The sequence below is a fragment of the Sarcophilus harrisii genome, chromosome 2 (genome assembly GCF_902635505.1).
Source record: "Sarcophilus harrisii chromosome 2, mSarHar1.11, whole genome shotgun sequence".
Taxonomy (NCBI): Eukaryota; Metazoa; Chordata; class Mammalia; order Dasyuromorphia; family Dasyuridae; genus Sarcophilus; species Sarcophilus harrisii.
The window spans coordinates 528,293,550-528,311,079 of NC_045427.1; the positions used below are offsets into that span (position 1 = coordinate 528,293,550).

General features: G+C 30.9%; 1 protein-coding gene across 2 annotated transcripts in view; it reads left to right on the top strand.

The window, feature by feature from the left end:
• Positions 1 to 17,433, top strand: part of MTMR10 (myotubularin related protein 10) — a 59,019-nt gene extending 41,586 nt beyond the window's left edge. For both annotated transcript variants that reach the window (XM_031955460.1, XM_031955461.1), the window contains exons 10-16: positions 355 to 485; positions 828 to 897; positions 1,124 to 1,194; positions 4,681 to 4,850; positions 6,249 to 6,419; positions 12,816 to 12,998; positions 13,930 to 17,433. In XM_031955460.1, the coding sequence (XP_031811320.1) occupies positions 355 to 485; positions 828 to 897; positions 1,124 to 1,194; positions 4,681 to 4,850; positions 6,249 to 6,419; positions 12,816 to 12,998; positions 13,930 to 14,523 (1,390 nt within the window). In that variant the 3' untranslated portion in view covers positions 14,524 to 17,433. The remainder of the gene's footprint in view (positions 1 to 354; positions 486 to 827; positions 898 to 1,123; positions 1,195 to 4,680; positions 4,851 to 6,248; positions 6,420 to 12,815; positions 12,999 to 13,929) is intronic.
• The last annotated feature ends 97 nt before the right edge of the window (positions 17,434 to 17,530 follow it).

The window sequence follows — 17,530 nt, forward strand, 5'->3', positions numbered from 1 at the left end:
TGCTAACAAATTTATGGGTATCTTTTTATCTTTCTCTTTTTTTTTTTTTTGCTTCACTTTAAACATATTGGAATTTTATATATATATATATATATATATATATATATATATATATATATATATATATGATATTTACTGATATGACTATATGTGTATTTTACTAATAAGACTAAAATAGAAACTTTAAAGGGAGAATTAATTCACTCAATTGGAATATATAAGTTGATGTTAGAAATTTAAAAGCAATTAGTAATCTTTTTTTAAAAATGCTTTTTACCATTTAAAACTAATTCATTCCCGAGATACGAATTTTTTTTATAAACAAAATAATTAAAGAATTTTGCTTTTTATTAGGATTTGTAACGCAATAACAAAAAGTCATCCACAGAGGAGTGATGTTTACAAATCTGATTTGGATAAGAATTTGCCCAGTATTCAAGAAATACAAGCTGCATTTGTAAAACTTAAGCAACTGTGTGTTAATGGTAATCACATTATTTTTCTTTATTATATAATTGATAATAATAGTAACTTATGATGGATATAAGTATATGGATATACTTTTGTGATATTTGATTAATGATATGTCTAATAATTTGTGAACAAAGCCAAACTATTATATACATACATAAGAGTTAAGGAATACAGAGTTATTTCTTAAATGTACATACATATTATATATTTATTATTGGCACTTAGACCCAGAACCAAGATGTGGAAGTTGCATTCATGCCTTTTAATTCAAGTTGTAGTGTTATATTTGTGGGTATTTAAGTTTTAGTCTAACAAGTCTAAGACAGTGTCTGTTGTAATACTGTTCATTTTAGAGGCTTTTGAAGAAACAGATGAGAAATGGTTGTCCTCACTGGAAAATACTCGCTGGTTAGAGTATGTAAGGTATGTATGTATAAACTTTCTTTTGATTAACATAACTGGTAATATATTTTTCTGATGTATAGATTATAAGATGTAATACATGAATCAGTAAAATTCTAAATAAATTCATAGTAGATATTGATGTAAATATATGAGGTATTCACTTTTATTTTAAATATTAAAATATATTATTACTTCTTAGTCCCCTTTCTATGTATTTAGTAATTTTATATTTTATCTCTTCTAGAACATTCCTAAAGCATTCTGCTGAACTTGTATATGTGCTGGAAAGTAAACATCTTTCAGTAATCCTTCGAGGTACCTAACTGAATTTCTTACAATTTTGTTTCTTATGATAGCAGTCTCCATTCACGTAAATCACATTTAAATACCAAATGCATTATTGTCAACTATAACGAACATTTCCCATTTACATATAGTTACAAAATATACATTATAGTATAGTAGTAGTAAGTTTGGTTTCAGAGGGAGAGACTCAGCGGAACTGAGTTTGTTTTTTGGCTCTAACATTTATTAGCTTTTCTGAGCCTCAGTTTCCTTATCTTTAAAACCTGGATCATAATACTGATAATCAATTTTACAGAGTGGGTATAGGAAAAAGTGCTTCTTAAGCCATTAAAAAAAAAACAAAAAACTAACTAAATTGTTGTCATTACTATTATGTCATTCATTCATTCACTCATTCTGGTAAATGGATGAAAAAAACTCATTCATATAACAGCACTTAAAAGTTGATGATTATATATATATAGTCATTACAATGCCAATCCTTATCCTTAAAAGAGTTTTATTTTTCTCAACTTTGTTGTGTTTTAGGTTAATTCTTTGCCTGATTTTATTTTGCTTCTAGCACATGTTAAATTAAAGACTACAAGTAAACAAATTATGAAGTTGTCAAGAAATGATTAATTAAGCAGGTGATAATATGAACAAGAGTATAAGTTTGGCTGTGTAGAGGTGCTGTTGTAAATAATTTACTTGAGATGATTGTGTAATAGCATACATTATAGCTAATAATTTGTATCCTAGAGATATTGTATAGAGTTGGATTGAAAAGAGTAAAGGTTCTAGAAAAATATAAACCCAAAGATTTAACCTAGGATAAGTCATTTAAGCTCATTGACCTTCCATTTGTTTATCTGTAAAACAGAAATTTATACTACCTATCCTAGAAGATAGTGAGGAAAGTGCTTTGAAAACCTTAAACTGTATAAATGTTTATTGTAAGTCATAACAATAAGTAGATTTATAGTTACAAAGTACATGATCATGTTTTGTTGTTTGAACTTTAGTGAAAATAACTTTCTGATCACCTGGTTTTTTATATCATGTTTTTTTTTTAAATAAATTTTAGTTGATACTTTGTGTTCATTTGAATTACATTAATACTGAACACAGTAATCAGTAATCAGGTATTTCAATCTCCTTAGTGTTTTTGTTCATTTTTTGATTGCCTGTTACTTTTTAAAATGTTAGATTTTTATTGATTTGTATGTATTTTAAAATATCTACCTTCATGTTTGAGTTCTCTTTGCATCTAGAGCAGTCTTTTCAGACAATTTTCATTTTTCCTCATCTGAATTTTTTCCCTTTGGGTCTATAAAATTTTATTCTTGAGTTTCTTATCCTTTTGGTGCTAATTTTCATCACAGAATTTTAGTTGATAGCATCCTTCCTATTCTTCTGAACTTTACTAACCCTACAGTTTCATTTTTTCTTAAATGTAACAGATAACAGGAAATTGTGAATGCAAAAAAAAAAAAAAGCCTCTGCATTGGTTTTTAACTTTTTTTTTTAGCTATCTCATGTGGTCAATTCATAAACTGCTGTAGTTTTAATTATATCTCTATGCAGATTTTGAGCAATAATCTATCTTCACCTGCCTATTGGACATTTAAAAGTGATTGTCCCTTAAACACAATTTTTCTGAAAGAGAATTCATTATGTTTTCCCTATAGAATTTATTCTTCTGAAGATCTTTATTTTTGCCCACAGTTCTTCTTCTAATCAGCTTGGTTTGTAACTTTAATGTCATTCTTAATTCCTCTAAATCACTTTCTATACCAAGTTAATTCCCAAATCTTATTTCTATCTCTGTAATATTACTTGCATCAGTTTCTTTCTCTTCATGCACATGGCAGCTATCCTAGTTCAGGTTCTCATCAGTCCATCTCTGGACTGCTGAGAGGATTTAATCAATCAGTCTCTCTGCCTCAGGTCTCTATTTTCTCAATCTGTCTTCTATTTGGCTACCAAAATGATTTTCTTAAAATATAGATCTGATCATGTCACTCCCTTTCTCAATAAACTCTAGTGGTCTATTACCTTTAAGATCAAATATAAAATCTTTTAAGATCAAATATAAATATCTTTAAGCCTTTAAAACCTTATCCAAACCTGCCTTTCTACTCTGATTACACATTAAAGCCTCTTTATCCTTCTTTGGTCCAGCCAGACTAGTGTTTTGTTCCTCATTTGTGGCACTAGCTATTCCCTATGCTGTGAATGGAAATTACTTTAATTTCCCCTTAAGTGCCACTTTTCTATGAGACTTTTGCAAGTTTCCCTTGGATGTTCATGCCCTCTGCATTCTATCTGTTTTGTATATACCTATTTATTTACATATCTCCCAACAGAATCTAACCTCCTTGAGATTAGGAACTGGTTTATTTCTGTATTTGTTCCTCTCGTGCATAGTACTTTGTACATATTAGGCACTTTAAAATCTTGCTTGTCCTGTATATCTTAATTATCCTAAGGATCTTGCATAATAAATAAGTCTTAATTTAATAATTTAAATTATCATTTAATGATAACTTGAATTTATGTATAGTGCTTTAAGGTTTGTAAAATAATTTCATTTTATCCTCACAACAACCCTGAGAGGTAAGTAATATTATTATCCTCATTTTGCAAATGAGGAATCTAAAGGCAAATAGCTTAAGTAACTTGTTAACAGTTACATATCTAGTTAGTGTTTAAGACCAAATTTGAACACATGTCTTCCTGACTCCAGGCCTACCACTCCATTCATTATCTCAGCTAGCTGGCTAAGAAAGTGTAAATTGTTTGCATCATTTTATGTTAACTGTACCTCCGAGGAAGGAAGGAACTGCCATCTTTGCATGTCTGCTCCCTGACTGTAGTACTTTGTACTTAATAGACACTCAAAATTTATTGAATGATCCTGAGTTGTCAAGAAAAGACTGCATATATTAAATAATATATTCTATTTAATAAATTATAGAAACATATGAGAGATTTAGGTAGATTTCCATCTGGGGCAAGTTTACCCACTTTATTCTTTGGTAAAATGAGGTGATTTGAATAGGTCATCCCCAAGTTCCTTTTGAGTTTTAAAATTTTGTTTCTGATTTTCAGAAAGATCCCATTTTTAGATGATGCTGGATAATTTTTACTTTTGGTCTTCCCAATTCCAGATCCATTATTCTATCCATTGTGCCACCCAAAATTACCTATCATTTCATTTTGATTTTTCTGCATGTAAAATACTAAGTCACATATTAGAGAAGAGAATAAACTTTTTATATAAACTATCTAGTAAGAAAAATGGCTTTTTTAATAGCTGTGTTCATCAGACATTGTTTTATTTCAATTGCTCATTTTGACTCAGTTAATGAGAAAGACATTTCAAATTATATAGACAAGACATTATGTGAAGCATTGAAGTAGTCAGAAAATTTTTGCCCCTGCCATAGTATGTAATATTTTACTGTATTTTTAAATCTTTTGTGTGTGTGTGTGTAATTTTTTTTTCCATAGAAGAGGAAGGAAGGGACCTGAGTTGTTTTGTAGCTTCTCTCATTCAAGTAATGATGGATCCTTATTTTCGGACAATTACTGGATTTCAAAGTCTGATACAGAAAGAATGGGTCATGGCAGGTTATCAATTCCTCGACAGATGTAACCACTTGAAGAGATCTGAGAAAGAGGTATGAAAAAACTTTTAAAGTTTTTAGTAAAGATTTGGTAAAATGTATATTATGAGATTGATACTACAGAGATTCAAAAAATTGTAAGTATGATTTTAAAGATATTTAGTGATATTATTAACATTTAGTAATATAAGTATGTTAAGACATTGTGGGATTTATTAAATATCTTTAAAATAAGATTTGCGATTTTGTGGATCTCTGTAGTATCTGTTGTGTCCAGAGCACTCTTCTAGATGCTTGGAAAGACCTGAAATTCAATTGGCACAGTGACTTCATGGAGAGGAGGGAGGTAAAAAAACCTGGTGTTATGTGTGTAGATATATGTAGATATATACAAAGTATATTCATCTAACCAAAGGTTTTGAACATGAGAGACTGAGTGAGTAGTGATACCTTAGAGTCAAAAGGGAGAACAATTTTAGGTAGGAGGAAATATTTTGGTTTTGAATCCATTAAGCTTGAGAATGTGCATGGACCATACAATGGAAATTTCCCATGGTGAGCTGACGATACTAGTCTGATTCTCAGAAGAGAAATCAAGGCTAGAGATACAGAATTGGCATCATATTGCTGTCAGCAAAGAAAGAGTATAGAAAAAGGAGAGCATCAAGCACAGAACCTTTTAAATTTTAACAAATTTAAGAATAATCCACAAGCATTTATTAAGTAGTTACTCGCTGCCAGACACTGTGGTAGATGTTGAGGATATAAATTCAAAAGGGTGACAGTCCCTGTGTCAGGGAGTTTTTTTCCTACTGAGAGAATAAATTATGTTCATTGATAAGTAAATATGGGAGATTTTTGTAGTCAGAAAGGGAAGGATTCCCTGGAAAAGCAGATATAAAATATAAAAGGGGAGGGATGAATGACTTCTGGATTAAGGCACATGGAGAAGGATTAGCCTTATTGAGGATTGGGAAATGAGATAGTGTTTCAAAACATCACATTTTGCCTTTTTTTTTTTTTTTTATATCTGGAGGAGAGTTCATTATATAAAGAAATCTTTTAGTGAATTCTTTTATGATATAAATAAGTTTCTAAATTATCTTTTTATGAAGTCAGATTTTGGTACATCATATTTTCTTATAGTAGGCCTCATTTGTGCCATTAAAAAAAAATGGAATGCTTTTGTAGGGGACAAAATTTATTACGAATTCAAATTGCTGTATAAATGTGAGCCATTATTATTACAGTTATTTAGTTTTGTTCCATTAGACTAATTCGTTTCTTTAAGCTTGGGCTTATTAAGGCAAATAAACAATGTTCTTGGGATCAAGTATTTTGGACTATGGGCTTTTCTCCCCTGAATTTATTCTTTGTTATCATTCTAAAGATAATAGATGTGCTCATAAATGTGAACAGCTGAGGTACTAATTTTCTATTTTGTTTTGCTAGTCTCCCTTATTCTTGTTATTTCTGGACTCCATCTGGCAGCTGTTAGAACAATATCCAGCAGCGTTTGAATTTTCAGAAACTTACTTAACAGTGCTGTATGACAGTACACGGATCTCATTGTTTGGCACTTTTCTTTTCAACTGCCCTCACCAACGAGTAAAACAAAGCACAGTGAGTAAAGTGTTCTCATTTTTAATTAGTTGCTATTTTAGTTTTATTTCTGTCATTAAATTATTGAAAAGTTTTTAAAAATTAGGAATTTGTTTTTATTTTATAAATTTTCAATTTTTAAATCTAAATTTATGTAATTGGTGTGTTTTTAATTAAATTTTGGTTCTTGTAAACTTATTTTTCTTTGCATACTATATGTTTGATGAAAACTAATAAAGACTTGTATTACAAACTAAATTGTTGTGTTTAAGAAAGATTTCTTAAAAAGATTTTCTTATCCTGAATGTAATAATGTAGTAACAAAGCTGTTGTATTTATTACCCCTTCAGCACCATTTTTTATATTTTTATCATATTTTCATATTGTTAATTTTTTTTTAATTAACCTTTTCCATATTTGAACTGTCATTACTTTGTTTTATCTGTAGAACAGTTAGTAACTGAATATTTTCTGAATTTCATTAAAGTGGGGGTGGGGGTGGGGGGGAAACAAGATTATTTCCCTCTACAGAGAAGAAAGGGAGAGAAAGTTTGCTTTGGAGAGAGAATTTTTTTTTTAAATTAGTACATGATTGCTAAGTTAGAACCTTAGATTAGTATAATCATTTTAGGTTAAGGCAGTGATGAAGAACATGCATTTCTGCAATATTCCAATAGACCTACAAAGATTGAATCTCTGGCTAAACTATGTGCAAGAAATGACAAGCAGATTTTTAAAAGCAATACTTGAAGAAATAACAGTAATAGATTATGAATGAAATATACATATAAAACAATAGATTTCTTTTTAAAAGCAAGATCATTTTTTAAAATGTGCCATGAGCCAATCCAGGATTCTTTTAGATTAAGAGCTCTAAAAATACTAGCCCCCTATTTTCTTTCCCTTTTCTCATGAGTTAGACAACTTAAATACTATTTTGATGTTACAATGGATTTATCATTGTTTTGATGCATGCACTACCTTCAGTGATGCTGATTAGAATACATTTGTGTTTCCCATCCTACACCACTCTTATTCAAGTCTTGTCAGTCCATCCCAGGGCAGGGATCATCCATTCAGCTTTCATGGATCATGAAAGTAGATCATGTGGGGTATCCATTAGTTACTCCTTACTTTTTGCTATGGAATTTTGCTATGGTTTTTCTAGTCAATATGTATGAAAGAATCATACTTCTTTTGTGTTTTGTCTTCTATATATAAATTACTTGTTTATGTCGTCTTTGTGATTCTCAACTTTGGTTCTTTTTAGAACCAAATGAGGTATGCCATTACAGCTATGCACTATTTATTACTAGGAGAATATTTTTCTTTAAAATATAGAGCTGTGTTTTAGGAGAATCTTGACATTAAAAACATTGTGGAATTTCCCAAAAATAACTGAATTGATTCTCCTCAGTCATGAGTTCAGCTCATTAGCCATTCGCGCATTGTCTGTTATTGGATTCTGTTACTGGATGAGTTCTCTGCACAATTAGCATCTGAAGCTTGGTCTGGGGGCTGTAATTGACCATTTAATGAAAACCAAAGTGATTTTTGGGATTAAAACCATAGTGAGGTACCTCCATTTAAAACACAATAGGTTGGTCCAGAGAATCATTGAACTCTTTTAAGACCATTTTTAAAAGCCTCTTTTTTCAGAGCTACATTTTAAGAAATTATAGATGAAAACTGCCCAAGACAAAAAAATAAACTGTCCCAACTTTTAGGAAAAAATTAACTCCCAAACATCTTACAGGATATAAACAATCAACAATTATATATAAACCAGAACACCCAATTGTGAGGAGGATATGGTTCCCTAAGTGGTAGAACAAAGGACCACATTTGGCAAGGAGCTGTAGTTGTATGTGATTGCAAGGGAGACAGAACAGATAGCTCTAGCCTCATATTCCCCCACTCTTTTTCAAAAGAAACTTGCATTCCTGACAGATACTTTTTTTTAAAGATAGTTTTGGAGGTTCTACAAGTCCTCAGTTCTTCCGAGGTGATATGATCCAAGGAAAGGTATAGACACTGCTTTCCTGGCCTGATTTGTGAACAGCCACAAGCACTCTTAGACCTAGAATAGTGACCCAGGGCATGGTACCCAACCTATAAAATGTGGATAATAATAGCACCCACTTCCCAGGAATGGTTGAATCACCTGTTGATCAGAGCTCTGCTTGAAGACATAGAAGGTACAGCAGCTGACCACCACTCCCGTGTATTTAAACAAATAGTATAGAATATTGAAGGTGCAGCTATATATTAGTTTTTGTGGAAAAAGATCTAGGAGTTTTTTTTTTTTTTTAATAGAATTGGCAAGCTCATTTTAAAATTATTGTGACATGTTGATACTTGCCCAGATTGAAAGAGATGATACTTCTGCTATAATATGCCCTGGTCAGATCACATGTGTAATATATTGTTCCTTTCTGTGAGCTACAGTTTAAGACACATACACAAGCTATGTCTGGTCTGAAAGAGGAGCCATAGATTTAGGGTTAGAAGAGGCAGACCTTAGAGACCATCTAGTCGAATGCCTTCATTTTATACAGGAGGAAATAGGTTGTTGGGGCTTACATCTAGTAAGTGACAAAAATGGAATGAATTGAAGGAATTTAAGATGGGTGGATGGGGTCACTTGATATCATGTTTTGATTTAGTAGCATCCATTTTGGAATACTGTGTGAGTTTTTCTTTCCTATTTACATTGCTGTAGTCATTGTATATATTGGGGATTTTTGCTCTGCTTTTGTCATGTTGCATCAGTTTATGTTTTCCATAAGTCTCTATATTCATCTTGTTTGTTACAGTCGTTACAATCCATTTCATCTGTATACTATCATTCATGTATTCCTGTTCTTTGCTATTAAAAAACTGCTGCTATAAATATTTTATTTTGGGTGTATAAGCCTAATAGTGGAATCAAAGTGTTTTGCACTTTATTTGCAAATTTCTTTCCAAATTACTTTTCCAAAATGGTTGTGTTGATTCACAAGTCTATCACCAATTCACTTGTACAGAACAGTGCACAGAGTTATTGGGTATATAGAGTCTGGAAGATTTGAATTTAAATCCTGCCTCAGGCATTAGCTATGTGACATGGGGGCAAGTCATTTAACTTCGGTCTGCCTTAATTTCCTCAGCTATAAAATGAAATATCTTAACACAGTGACTGGTACTTTAGTAATACTTGTTTCTTTGCTTCTTTCCATAACTCCTTTACCACTTTTCATGGTATGAGGTGAAACATTCATTCAATCTCCAAGCTGTATCCCTGACTTTCTCAACCATATCTCCCAAATCTCTTTGTCCTGGAAGCTCATATCAACCCTGTAATTCTTACATTAGAAAAAACCTTCTGCTCTTGTGGCCTTTCCTAATTCGATATTTCTTTCCAGAATGTCCATTTAAAGTGGCCAACCATGTCTTATTCTTCTCCAAATTATTATTTGAACTTTGTCTATAATCACTCCACATCTTGTGTCTTTTATTTTTGTCTTCTTTCTACTTCCCATCTTATCAGCTCCTTTTTGTGTTTGTCTTCACCTAATAATTTTGGCAGAGATTGAATTTCTTTGTGCTTTTATAATTCACAATTAGCATAGTGTGTGGTACATAGTAAATGGATAACAAATGCTTGGTAACTGATCTCAGGGTTGTTTTCATTTTCATTTCTCTAACAATTAATGATCTGTGACATTGTTTAATGTTGTTATTATTAGTTTGTAATTTTTATTTTGAAAACTAGTTTTTTAAACCCTTTGACCATTTTTGTATTGGAAATATATTGTTTATCATGGATAGTAAGTCCTTAAAGAAATTTCATTTTTTCTTCCATTTAAGCACTTCTCTTATCCTAGGTACATTGATTTTCTTTGTGCAGTAGATTTTCTGTTTTGAATAATTAAAGACTGTAGCTCCTACACAAAGCTATGAAAATTATTCTATTTCTTTTCTCATCTGTTTTATAATATATCCCTTAATATTAAGGTCATGTATTCATTTAGAATAGATTCGGGAATTTGGTGTAAGATACTGATCTAAGTCTAATTTTTGATAGACTGCTTTCTACCTTTCCCAGTAATTTTTATCAAATAAGGAGTTCTTAAGTAATTCAATTTCAGCTTTATGGAACACTAGAATGTTGAGATTCATTATTTCTGATTTTCTTTTGTCCATTCTCTTCCATTAATTACTTGTCTATTTTTTGACTAAGACAAAATGGTTATGAAGACTGCTACTTTATAATAGTTTGAGGTCTAGAAGTGCTTCTTTCTCTTCATTCCTATCTTTTTTATAATCTTTCTTTTGTTTCTTAAAATGAGTTACGATCAAGTATCACTTTGATAATTTGATTGGTATAACATTAAAAACTATAAATTAACTTTAGTAACATTGTCATTTTTTAAATTATGTTGGCTTAGTTTAGCCATGGACACCAAGGGAATGATTCCTCTAGCTATTAAATTTTTTAAAGGACCATTTTGTAATTGAATCTATACAAATATTTTATGTGTTTTGGTAGATTGATGCTCAGTAGTTTTTGCATTTTATAATTATTTGGAATTGGCTTTACGCTTTATTTTGGTTTTTTAATTTTGTTACTATATAGAAATGCTTTTGATTTTTGAAGGTTAATTTTATAACCTGTAAATTTACTTTGTCTCATTTGGTATCTTTTCTGATTCCCTAGGATTCTTTAAATAAGCCATTGTCACCACTGGAGAGGTATAATTTTATACCCTCTTTATCCTTATGCCTTGAATTTCTTCCTTTTATCTCATTGCTAGAACTAGCATTTTTAGAATTATATCACATTATAGGGTGTAGAGTGGACGTTTTTGCATTATTATTCCAACACTGACTGGGAAAGCTTTTAGTTTACTTTTATTGACTATAAAGCTTTTGGTTTTAAGTAGATACTTTTTATGATATTTAAAAGACAACTGCCTATGCTATGTAGGGGTTTTTTTTGTTTTTTTTTTAGCATAATTGAATGTTGTACTTTGTCAAAGGTTTTTTCCTTGTTTTTCTCTTCTTTTTCAAAATCATGTGGTTTTGAATGTTTTTACTTTTAAAGTGATTACATTGATTGTTTTTCTAATATTGAATCATCTCTACATCCCTGATTTAAATTCAGTTGGGTCATAAAGAATTGATTTCTTGGATGAATGGTTATAATTTGACAGTATTCTATTTAGTTTTTTAATCAGTCTTCATGATATTGACTTGTTCTCTTTCTATGCTTTGCTTTTCCCTGGCTTAGATATTAGGGTTATATTTGTCTTGTAAAAGGAATTTCTTGGAATATTTTTTAAGTTTTTAAGAATAAAGGTAGAATTGGCACCTAGTTGTTTTTGGAATTTTGTTGTTGTTGTTAGTTCTTATGCAATTAATTTTGTTTCTTTTTCTGAGATACACTTGGTCTTCAGTTTATATATTTTGCATTTTTGAAGGTATTCGTCTATTTCTTTAGTAATTTCAACTCTTAGTGACATACATAATGGAAATCCTGATGATTCTTGTGTTCTGGTTTTTTGCCATTACACTTTGTTTGCTATTTTGTAAATTTGATCTTTTAAATCATATTGGCTAAAGATTTATCACTTTTATTAGTGTTTTCATAGGAACTATTTTTTAGTTTTACTTATCATTTTAAAAGATATATTTTTTTTAGTTAATCTTTCTTCTGTATTAAATACAAACTGACTTAAAATATTGATAGACAACATACTTCTCCTCGTTTCCAACATTTCAATACAAAGTACATATCCCTAAAGTTAAGCAACACTGCCTAATAGTAATGTGTTTGATGATATTTTTTACTTTTATGGTTGACTAGTCATTAATATGAAAAATGAATGGTATCAGTGTTACCAACATTATCTCTTGTATACCAGTCTTGTGGTTTACCAAATATCTGCTTGGAGAGGAAGAAAAAATTGGGAGAAGAGGAATATATTTACCATAGGGCCTCTGGAACTGAATTTGGCCATTATGTTAAATTTGTATTCTTGGAGCATTTTCTTTTACAATATTGTGGCCATGTATATTCTTTTGATTCTACTCTATTTGCCCTGTGTCAGTTCATTCAGATATTCTCAATTGTATGAATTTGAATTTAGAATTTCTGAATTCTCCATATTTGTCACTTTGTCCCATATACTATAGTTTGGTCATTCTTCAAGGAATAGGTATCTACTTTGTTTCCAGATTTTTGCTACCATAATATATAGAGAGGCTGCTATGAAATGAATACAGAGTATTCAGTACAGAGACAACTGAGTCTGAAAATAACTTCCACATCAGAAGCTAGTTGCATACTATCTGTTAAAATGAAGTGTTTGATGGGGGTAGGATGAGGGTCCTCTTGCTGTGTAAATATTAATTATTTTTAATAATTTTTTCCAGGAATTTGCTATTAGCAAAAATATACAACTGGGTGATGAAAAGGGCTTAAAATTTCCTTCTGTTTGGGACTGGTCTCTTCAATTTACTTCAAAGGATCGTACTCTTTTTAACAACCCCTTGTACATTGGAAAGAGTGCACCATGTGTACAAAATGGGTCAGTGAAATCATTTAAGCGGACAAAGGTAATTATGAAAATACATTGAAAAGAAAGACCTTTAATAATTGTTTCCATGTTTTGTTTACTTCATAACCAATTATTAAAATGAATATAGGCAAAACTTGCTGCTCTGTATCTAACATGGTGAAAGGGAAGGGAAAGAGAATAAACATTTATTTAGCACCTACTTTGCGTCAGACACTGTGAGAGCTAGGTGCTATTATTATCCCTATTTTACAGTTGAGGAAACTGAGACAGACAGCGTCTAAATGACTTGCCTGGGATCACACAATTAGGTAGTTATTTGAAGCTGAATTTAAACTCAAGTCTTCCTGTCTCCAGATCAGAACTTTTTCCGTTGTGACTCCTAGCTACCTTTCAAGACAGGAAACTAAGTATCATGTAGGAGGAGTGATCTCCCAAGGATATTCAATTTGGTACCTTAGTCTGCTTTAAACTCAGATCCTCCAAAATTTGACTCTTTCTGCTACCCTCCAAGAGTAAAATTAAATCTTAACAGATTAAAATCTTAACAAATGTTTCTAAAAACATTTTCCACTGAAATTGTATCAAGTTCTGATTTTTCTTTTCCAATTTCATTTCTATATGGAGTTTTATGATTTGAGGGTTTGTTGTTTTGTTTTTTTTTCTAATTAAGTCTTAGCTCTTTTATTACTCAATATTGCTTCCTGTTATGTAGGAAGGAGAAACTTCAGAATGAAGATTTAGGTAAAAACTTTAATTGTGCATTAAAAAAAAAATCATAAAACTATCAAAAAAATAAGAGTAAAGGCAGTATTCTAAAGGAAGAAAATTAAACAGTTTAAAGTTGTTTGAGGCTGAAATTCCCTCATATTTATGTATAGTATTGTTTATTTTAATAACTTATGCCTTTAAAATGGTTATTTTTGTGAATTTAGAAAATAATGAATATGTAAAATCTTTTCCCCATACAGAAAAATTATAGCTCTACATTGAGAGGAATGCCACCTTCCTTTAAGAATGGAATCATTAATGATCAAGATTTACTTCCAAGGAGAAATTCACTTATACTAAAATTGAAGACAGATCTTCAGCAAACAGATAGCCAAAGCACTGATATGGAACAATATTTTAGAGACTGGTTTTCAAAACCTGTTGACCTGCATGGTGTAATTCTGCCTCGCCTCTCTGGAATACACATAAAACTCTGGAAACTCTGCTACTTCCGTTGGGTTCCAGAGGCCCAGATTAATAATGGTGGCTTCATTACAGCATTTCACAGAGTATCTCTATTGGCAGATGAAATAGAAATGCTCAGCAGGAGTCTCCGACAATACAAGAGCAGTCCCACACAAGCTAGCTCTTCAGAACTGGATCAGAGTAGAATGTACTTTAAAGCAAATGGTCTAAATGATACATCTGGGACTCCAGAGTTTCTTTCCTCTTCATTTCCGTTTTCGCCTATAGGGAACCTTTGCAGAAGAAGCATTTTAGGAACACCATTAAGCAAATTTTTAAGTGGTGCCAAAATATGGTTGTCTACTGAGACACTAGCAAATGAAGATTAAAATGTATTTTCTCAACATTTGGGAGAAAATGGTAGGTCTTTTTCCTCCAAGTTAACACTGCTAACTCTGGCATCTGAAGCTGTAATAATTTTATATACAAGAATAATAGTTTAATTTTGCACAAATATTTAAAAGCAAACTGAATCATGCTTCAATCGCACAATTTAAAAATAGGCATAAACTTTGGTTTTGATTTTTCTTTCCCTGAATTTTATAGGTCTGGCTTATTTTCAGGTGATGTGTAAGCAAAGATTTTCATTTTATTAATTTAGAGAATATGATTATGCTAATCAGATTATTATTTGGTTTTTTGCTGCATCTCTTTTCCAACCACCAAATGAGGTTTCTCTGATTAGCAATTCAAGGAAGCAAAAGTTAATATTAAAAAAAATTTTAGATTAACTATATATTGCCAAAAATATGTTGATAAGTGTGGGAACAAAACTTTGAAACTCAGCTTTAGTGTTTCTATATTTACATACATACTTTAAGTTAGATCAGCTCTAATTGATTTCAAGTAATGCTTATATTAGTGCACTGTGGCCATAATTTATTTTTCAAATCATCTTGTTATATAGTCTTTAGAACAGGGTTTTTTAATTTTGTGAGCTTCCCTTTACTACACAGGAACTAACTTTAAAATGATATGCACTGTTAATCATAAAATGTTTGCTCTAGATAATATAATTATAGCCTTAGAAGTGCCTTTAATTGAAAATGAACTTTTAAGATATGTATACTACACAGTGAAATGTAATTTCATTTTAAATAGGATACTCAAATCCTAATATGTTTTGTAAACATTTTCATATCCAGATTCATAAACCAAACTGGAAATCATCCAAGCCATTATTTGGGCCTTCAAATAGCATAGAGCATTATGCACCAGTATATAGAATGCCTTTGAAAATTTCATTTAGAATGAACCTTTATTTTATAAAGATCTTGACAGAAAGATTTAGTTTCGGCTTTGTAAATCATTGTCACAGAATGAAGTGCTTCTTTTTCTATTACGCTAATTGCTCATTTTTATATTGGGGAAAATTCAGTATATACTGTGAAGATTCAAATTTTTTCTCTCTTGAAGGAATATCTGCTATCTTAAGGAAAAGGACATATTCCTTTTCCTTATGGGTCATTGGCATTTTGATAAATTTAATTTGATCAATTTTTTCCTCCAAGTAAATGTCTAATGAGAAACACTCAGATCACTTAACTAGATAAGTGTCAACAAAGGACAAACCAGCTGTTGTGTCCAAAGGACAGGAGCAGAAACATAAGATCTCAAATGCTACTGCTAACTTTGAACAAGGAAGAGAGACTTTATTCTGTCTGCACCTACTTTTGTTAGAAACATTGAAAGAAAAAGGGACAAAAATGAAAGAGGATTATGGAAATAGGAACACAGAAGTGCACTTCTTTATTTTGGGGGGGGTATATTTTGTTCCAGCCCCCTAATTAAACTATTTTAATATGCACAAGTTCATTGCAATAGCATTAAAACCCAGACTTTCTAGTAGTGGCTTAATACCTTAGCCAAAGATGTGTTTAAGTTGAAGCTTTGGATATAAAAGCTCCTGGATCCTGATTTTGAGGAGTTTTTTCTATACTTATTCCCTCTCTCCCCATTTCCTATTTAAAGGGTTGTATTCTTAAAAGGTAGCCTGATTGTTTACAGTTTCTTGAACTGCCAATTCATTTGGGATCTTTAAAAATTTGACTAAGTACAATAACTAACTAGTCAGTATATTTCACTTTTAAAAAGTGACTACTGCCCAGGAACAATAAATTTTTGTATTTTTTAAAGGTTTTCTAAGATTGTGTTGTCCCTGTATATTTAATGAGTAGTTGTTTCTATTTGATGAATAATTTGCCTTTTTAGGAAAAAAAAAAAGCAGAGATGCTTTTACAACTTGTCTTAAGAATTGTTGTCTTGTTTATAAAAGTCTAGCTTGTTGGATATAAAAATAAGGGTTACTTTTAGTTTATATTGGAACCTTTTTGTTATATAAACATTTGTAATAGCTTATTGGTTGAAAATCAGTTCTTAGTCCCTTAAAGTGCTATAGATTTCCTTCCCATTTCTTTCAAGCTGTTTTCTCCCCTTTTTTGAAGCTGCTTCATTAAGATAGACTGTTAATAAATTTAACATTGGATTTAGCTCATTGTCTACAATTGTCTCCCCTTATCGATACCGTTCATCTCTTTTAGCTTAAAAAAATTACAAGTTTTAAAATTAGGTACTATTAATATTGATTTATAAAAGTAGAAAAATCTTTAAGCTTATTTTCATATCATTTTCTAATGAAAATCTGCATTGGTTGTCATTGGTCTGTTATGATTATTGTGCCATATCATATTGTACACAAAATGAACAACTCCTGAAATTTTAAATCCTGGCAATTAGAGTAGGTGAAACAAAGCTCATTTAGCTACTGCTAATGAGAATTGATGTAATTTCAACTACAGTACATATACTGTACCAAAGAATTCTGTAATAATGTAGAATCCCATATTAACATTCTGATAAACCTCCTTATTTTTGCAATAATTGTGCCAATGTACTTTTCAGTGATCTTTCTTAAATATGTACAGTGCCTGGTCATTTATTCTCAGATGGAAATTTATATTAAAACCAAAAATGTTTCTAACCTTTTATTTAAGTAAAAAATGACTTGTACTAAGTAATAGGTGACAACTATTCCTTAAATCTTTTAGTTATAATAGCTGCTTATAGCAGTAAATTCAGTTTTGTAAAAATTGACATTTAGTGAAATCTGAAACCTTTGTGCCTAACAATGACTGTTACTTGAGTTAAGTAGAATTTTGGAGGAATATTAAGAAATCTTGTCAGTAAGTGGTGATGAATGTGAAGGAGATCTTGATTGTTAAATAAAGTTTTTATCTTTCCTTGGTGTGTGATTGATTATTGTATTCATCTACATATCATGTCATAGAATCCAGTTGAGTGATTCAAAGACCTTCCTTACATAAACAATTTCAGATA